The sequence below is a fragment of the Carlito syrichta genome, unplaced genomic scaffold (assembly GCF_000164805.1).
Source record: "Carlito syrichta isolate Samal-C Ts95f unplaced genomic scaffold, Tarsius_syrichta-2.0.1 Scaffold315832, whole genome shotgun sequence".
Taxonomy (NCBI): domain Eukaryota; kingdom Metazoa; phylum Chordata; class Mammalia; order Primates; family Tarsiidae; genus Carlito; species Carlito syrichta.
In genome coordinates this window covers 37290-44639 of record NW_007259928.1, presented here as the reverse complement: position 1 = coordinate 44639, position 7350 = coordinate 37290, and the positions used below count along the sequence as shown (strand labels likewise).

The window sequence follows — 7350 nt, the reverse complement described above, 5'->3', positions numbered from 1 at the left end:
GGAGGCGGGGAGGGTGTGAGGGGGAGACAGCGGAGCGTGGGCGTGACGGGGGGTCGTGAGGGGTGAGGAGCAGACGGCTGGCGTGTGGAGGGAGGGGGGAGGCGAGGCGTCTGGGGGAGCCGGGGTAGAAGGAAGCGCTGGGAGTCGTTGGGGGCTTTGGTGGTGATGGGGGGGGGTGGTGACTGTGGTGGTGAGGAGGGCCCCTTTGAGAGTGGGAGGGCATCCGTGGGATTGAGCGGCTAGGCTGGGATGCTGGTGATGGAGTAAGGGTGGAAAACCAGGAAGGAGGAGGACGACCAGGGAGAGCAAGGGAGTAAGGACACGGGTGTGGAGGCTCCGACAGTCCGGAGTGATGGGAGAGGAGGGAAAGGGGAATACTGGGAAGAGTTTTGGGGAAAGGACTTGGCAGGGGCCTGGCTTCTTTTTGATTATCCCGGTCTTTGTTGGTCCCAAGATACCTTGGTATGAATAAGGTTGAGAAGTTACATGTGGAGGTAAGTACATCTGTGTGAAGTGACATCTGGATTCTGTTCTTTCAGGTCAAAGAAAACAATTATCGGGGACATGGGGATAGCGTGGACCAGCTTTGTTGGCATCCAAGTAATCCTGACCTCTTTGTCACTGCATCCGGAGATAAAACCATTCGCATCTGGGACGTGAGGACTACAAAATGCATTGCCACCGTGAATACTAAAGGTAACTGTCCCGAGAGGGCAATAGGAAGATAGGCTGTTTGTGTTCATTGAGCGAACATTTGCCAAATGTCTTCTCTGCTGCCTGGCACTCTGCTTGGTATGAGACATCCTGAGCAGAATAGGAGTGTCCAGTTCCAAGCACCTCGTGGTTTAGTGCAGGAAGAGAGACATATGTACAGAAATTGCGTAAAATATGATTCATTTTATAGTGGAGATGTCTTCAAGGTGGGTACTCTGAATAGAAATGTAGACATCTGCCTGGGGGAGACAGGGAATGCCGTACAAAAATTGAGCAAACTCTTAGAGTGGCCATGGGAATTTAGTAGTGAGTCAGGTTGCAATGGGTGAGGACCAGGGCAGTTCTAGGAGGGAACAGCGTGTGCAAAGGCGTGGACACTTGGGAAATTGTAATGGGTTAGAATGGCTGAAACTTGGGTGGTCTTGGTGGTCTGGGAGAAAATGAGCAGGTAGTTGTGCCATACATTTATAGGCTCTGTCCTTACCAGGTAAATATTTTGTAAATCTTTTATTTTTTTTTAAATTGAAGTTTCACTCCGTCATGCAGGTTGGAGTACAGTGGTACACTCGTGGCCACCCCAGTGTCGACCTCCTAGGCTCCAGCAGTCCCTCTGCCTCAGCCTTCCAAGCAGCCAGAGCTACAGGCGTGTGCTACTGTGCTCGGCTAATATTTGATTTATTGTCAAGACGAGGTCTCACCAAGTTCCCTGGGCTGATCTTGGACTCGCGGACTCCCAGAGTGCTGGGATTACAGGCCGAGCTACTGAGTCTGGCCTATTTTGTCTTAAGACCATTTATCGTAATTGACTCTAAGATTGTAAGATGTGCCAATATTTTATGTGCTGTTAGAAAAGAAAGTTGCCAAATAACCATGTTATATGCAAAATTTTGAATTGGTAAAGTTGATGACATTTTTAACTGATGGGTTCAATGTGGACCACTGAACTTTGTTGACAAGACTTGTATCTGGAGACAGGATAGTGTAGTGCTTTCCTCAAGTATACCACTGGTGATGCATGAATGATTTAGGTGATACATATGTGAACATTAAAAACCAGTTATGTATATATGAATGTCCATTAGAAGCACTAGCTCATATACTTTATTGCTCAATTGAAGCTAAATTTATTGAAGTACATTTTAAAAAATCAACTTTAAGAAAAGTCTTGAATAGAGAAAATTATAGCTGTTACATGAACAGGACAGAAATTGTGAAGGTAGCTTGTGAATGACTAGAATTTGAGAAATGCTGGTAAAAGAGAGAACAGGGGGCTTTGGGGCCAAATCTGGGTTTAAGTGTTTTCTCTATGACTTTCATGGCTTTGACACTTGGGCTCATCTTCTTATCTTTTGTTTCTTCATCTATATAATGGGGATACTGTAATAAAGTGTATCTTAGGGAAGTATTTTTAAGACCACATGGGGAAATTTGTAGATGAATGTGTTGGGCTGGAACTTTAATTTGAGACCAGATTATAAAAAGCCTTGAATTTTACACTTTCCATCTTGGATCTTATTTTGTAGGCAGTGGGAATTCTATACCTTTTTAAAAAGCCTTTTTATTATAAAACACATATAGAGTCAGAGTCTCACTCTGCCACCCAGGCTGGAGTGCGGTGGCATACCACAGCCACCACAGCCTCGATCTGCTGGACTCAGGCTATCCTTCCACCTCAGCCTTCCAAGTAGCTGGGACTATGAGCATGCACCACCATGCCTGGCTGAATTTTTTTTTTTATAAATTTATTGTAGAGACAAGGACTCACCAAGTTGCCCAGGCTGATCTTGAACCCCTGGATTCAGGCAGTCCTCTTGCTTCAGCCTCCCAAAGTGCTGGGATTACAGGCTTGAGCCTCCACGCCCGGCCATATTGATCCTTCAGTGGTAATTCCCTTCCATTGACCAAGACCTTAATGAATGAGCTCTGAAGATAGCTCTGGTCTTCCTTCTAGGGTAGCAAAATAAACTACTGGAAGATTATGAGCAGACAGATTATCTTGCTGATTACATTTGGGTTCGCAGGGGAGAACATTAATATCTGCTGGAGTCCCGATGGGCAGACCATTGCTGTAGGCAATAAGGATGATGTGGTGACCTTTATTGATGCCAAGACTCACCGCTCCAAGGCAGAAGAGCAGTTCAAGTTTGAGGTCAACGAAATCTCCTGGAACAATGACAATAACATGTTCTTCCTGACAAATGGCAACGGCTGTATCAACATCCTCAGGTGAGGGGGTCTAGCATAGGGGCCTGTCGTATCCTTGTGCTGAGTGCTGTGACTTATACAGAGATGAGTTACATGTGAGTCAATCCTGAAGGAGCTTTGAAGGCCAGTAGTAAGAAAGAGTCCTAATCGCTGTTTGGCACACTTGAGCTTTATATTTTATATGCTTTATGTGTTCCTGAGTCCTCATGGAAATGTTAGGGGGTTGATGGTATGCTTCCCATTTGACAGAGGAGGATCTGAGGTTGAGAGGTTAAGTCACTAGTTAGCTAGTGGATGCTAGAACTAGATGTTCCTTGAATTGTGACTAATGTGCACCCCTAAAGTTTCACCTTAAATATCACTTTCTGCCCAGGAGTTAGAGACTAGCCTGGGCAACACATCAAGACCTCTTCTGTACAAAAAAAATTTAAAAGTTAAAAAAATTAGCCAAAAAAAAAAAAATTACTTTCTGGCTGGGCACAGTGGCTCTTGCCTATAATCCCAGCACGTTGGGAGGCCAAGGTAGGAGGATCATTTGAGGCCTGCCTGGGCACATAGTGAGACCCCTATGTCTACAAAAAAAAAAAAGCCTGACATGATGGCACCTACCTGTAGTCCCAACTGCGTGGGAGGCTAAGGTGAAAGGATTGCTTGAGCTCAGGAGGTTGAGGCTGTGATGAGCCAAGGCTGTGGTGAGTCATGGCTGTGCCACTGCACTCCAGCCTGGGCAGCAGAGTGAGACTCTGTCTCAAAAAAAAAAAAGAAATCACTTTCTCTCCAAGGAAGTAATCCACCGCACCCCTCAAGATTAAAGGTAGATTAGAGACTTATTTTGTGTGCTTCCAGTTGGAGGCACTTCTAATTCTGTATTATAAATGCACGTTTACTTGCCTATACCATTAGACTGTAAATTCCATGATGGTAGGGACTGTGTTTGCCTTGTTGAATCCCTGATGCCTAGTCCAGTACCCGCTACACATGGTAAGATCTCAGTAAATCTTTGTTCTCTAAATGAATGAAATTGTGGAATTGAAATTGAGGTCTGTTCAATTTCATTCTTTCCTACTCCAGGTGAGCCATCCAAGGCAGAATGAGATAGGTTCTGTGGTACAGAAGCCAGGAGTTTTTGTGAAATTCTAAGGAAAGGAACATTTCACATCGCTGGAGGGTGGGCAGCTTCTGAGCTTGAAAGATAAATGAAGCTCTAAGAATTGCCAAAAGGGAACCGTACAATTGACAGAACAGGTGTGAATGGGCATAACTTTTTCAGAGTGTGGTTAGGTCAGGGTTTCTGGGGAGTGGTGGTAGATAAGGTATGCCAAGAGAGGGCTTGATCACGGGAAGATGAAGTTGAACTTTAATTTGGAACCAGATCATAAGAAGCCTTGAATTTCAACCTTTCCATCTTGGATTTTATTTTGTAGGCAGTGGGGATTCTAGGCCTTTTTTAAAAAAGCCTTTTTTATTATAAAACACATACTGAAGACGACTTAAGAGGTACGTCCTCTCATGCTATTTGGTTACCCAGTAGTATAGTTCATCTATACTATAACTTGATGAACTGCTGTATGCCTAACGTCTGTGTTTGGCAGGTAATGGTGTAAGTTCTCTTGGTAGCCACCTAGAGCTCCAGCATGTGTTTTGTCCGGATCCCAACTCCCTCCCTCAAAAGTAAACACTGTCTTGGCTTTTACAGTGTTTGTTCATAGTTTGACCTGTCATTGTGTGTCCCTGGATGCTCTAGTTTTGCTCATTTAAAAAAAATTTGATGCATCTTTTGAGCCTGTTAAATGGTCCAATAGAAATAACTGAACGGAAGGAAGGAAGGAATGAAAATCCCCCTCTGACCCTTTCTGTTCCTTATAACTTAGCTGTTGAAAACCAGACTGTTAACCTGTGGAGATTCTTCCTGTCTGGAATTTGCTGATTCCATATGCTTATTTATTTGTTGGAATGCTTGATAAAGAGATACATCCTCTCATATGCTATTTGGTTCCCCCGTAGTGTGGTTCACCTGGGGAAGGGAGGATCAGTTCTTCCCAGTTGTCACCACATAGTGAATTAGTTCCTTATTACCTCCAAAGATGACCAGTTAGTTTTTACTTTTTTATTTTTTTAAGAATCATGGACTCATGCATTTCAACATAATTGATGTGTTTCAGTCTATTGAAGTTGTTATATTTATTAGAGATCAAATGGTCTCATTTTTGGTCAGTAAGAGGCTCTTCAAGTTGGTTTCTGAGCTCTTATTTGGACATAATCCTAGTAGTCTTCTGTGCTTGCTTGGTGTAGGATGTTCCACGTTCATCTTGCACATTTCCTGCCCCAGACCTTTAATCAGAAAATTACCTAAGAAGCCTCAGAGTCATTTAATGGGAAATGATACTGAAATTAGGAATGTCCATTGCTGCTGGGTTGGTCATTGTTACTCGACTTTTCCTGTGGACAGGGCTTAGGAAATATATATATATATTTTCAAGTTAAAGTACCTTGGGAATTCTTATTGGTAACTTCCAATTAAAATTCAGGACTATAGGGATTTTACTAAAGTCCTTCAATATTACAGCTATATCTCTTTCGGTCTGAGCATTCTGGTTCTCAAGGACACAGGGCACAGGGTTAGAATATCCCACGGTTACTTGCTACCTTTGTCCCATGTTAAATACTCAGATGTCTCAGAACAATGTTTAATGCAATTACTAAAACAAAAACAACTTGCTTTTTGCATATGCTTTCTGCATTCTCTCTCCATTAAAAAACATAATACAGCCAGGCTCGGTGGCTCAGCCTGTAATCCCGCGCCTTTGGGAGGCTAGGGTGAGTGGATTGCCTGAGCCCGTGGGGTTGAGACCTGCCTGGGCAACTTGGCGAAACCTCATCTCTATAATAAATCAAAAATTAGCCGGGTGTGGTAGCGCACGCCTGTAGTTCCAGCTACTTTGAAGACTGAGGCAGAAGGATCGCTGGCACCCAGCAGGAGTGAGACTTCAACTCAAAAAAATAATAATAATAAATAAAAAAAATAATAATACTACATATTGTCAGGGTATACAGCTATTACATACTGTACCCTCCCTTTAGACTGTATGTAGTTTCTTCAAGAAACTGTGTGTTTGATGGTCATTACCAGCCCTTATGCTCATAAACCTCTAGTAGTTTTGGTTGCTGAAGCTCATTCTCTTGTGAAGATTCCTTAGGAAGGGTTCTTGGGAACATTGTTCCTGAAATGTATTTACATACTTATAAGTATGTATTTATTTATTATTATTTTTATCTTTACAGTTGATGTCAGTTTTGCTGGATACAGAAATCCTCTACTCATATTTTCTTGCTTGTGCATCTTAAATATGGTACCCTGTTTTCTTTTGGCGTCGAGTGTGGCTGTCAGAAAGGCTGATAATCTAATTTTTGTTTTCTTTAAAGTTCATTAATTTTACAGTCTGTGTCTTGATCTGGGTTTATACTCTCAGGTATGTGTTGTGCTCTTTGAATAAACCAGTTTGAAATAATCTTTTTTTGTTTCTGAAAAATTATCTTGCATTACAGTTTTTGGTATTGTTTTATTGTCTTACTTCATTTTCTTCCCTGTCTTAACACTGCAGTCCTCTTCAGCAATTTGATTGCCGTCTGTCTTGTTTCTCAGCTACCCAGAACTGAAGCCCGTGCAGTCCATCAATGCCCATCCTTCCAATTGCATCTGTATCAAATTTGACCCCACGGGGAAGTACTTTGCTACAGGAAGTGCAGATGCTTTGGTCAGCCTTTGGGATGTGGATGAATTAGTGTGTGTTCGGTGCTTTTCCAGGTAAGCATAACTCTGACAGCACTCTCCTTGTTGGGTAAATTAATTTTGTTTCATGCCGGGTGGCACTGTACCCTCTTCTTCCTGGGCAATTCTCCTGTCTCCTCTGTCCCCTCCATATTATAGACTCGATTGGCCTGTGAGGACCCTCAGTTTTAGCCATGATGGGAAAATGCTGGCATCGGCATCAGAAGATCATTTTATCGACATAGCTGAAGTAGAGACAGGTAATCTAATGAGACTCTGCTGACTTTCATCCCTGGCCATTAGAGTGTCTCTTGTCCTGGGATTTTGCTCTCCACGCTTCTGCTTCACCAGCGTTACCATAATTGGATTTGTCTCCTTAGGACAAGGTTGCTTATGTTATGAGTGTCACTGCCAGGTAATGAGGGACCACAGGGCTAGGAAAGAAACAGGCAAGTCTGAAGGAAGTTGATTTAGGAAAATGTTTTGCATTTTCTTTTAATTTTTCCATTATAATGAAATTTTAAAAATACAGAGTAGGAAGAAGAAAAAAGCAACACCTGTGGTCCCACCATCAAACTAGACTCTTTTTTTTTTTGGGTTGTAGTCTTACTCTGTCGCCCAGACTGGAGTGCAGTGGCCGCTCCCGGCCACCACAGCCTCGA

The 7350-nt window shown here is 43.0% G+C and overlaps 1 protein-coding gene across 2 annotated transcripts in view; it reads left to right on the top strand.

Moving 5' to 3' along the window:
* Window positions 1-504: 504 nt before the first annotated feature.
* THOC3 (THO complex 3) overlaps window positions 505-7350 on the top strand; it is an 8780-nt gene continuing 1934 nt past the window's right edge. Inside the window, exons 1-4 of one of the 2 annotated variants that reach the window (XM_021706653.1) lie at window positions 505-696; window positions 2736-2940; window positions 6563-6724; window positions 6848-6948. In XM_021706653.1, coding sequence (XP_021562328.1) covers window positions 2897-2940; window positions 6563-6724; window positions 6848-6948 — 307 coding nt within the window. In that variant the 5' untranslated portion in view covers window positions 505-696; window positions 2736-2896. Of the gene's footprint in view, window positions 697-2623; window positions 2941-6562; window positions 6725-6847; window positions 6949-7350 lie in introns of those variants that run through there. The other variant, XM_021706652.1, reaches the window with a different exon arrangement.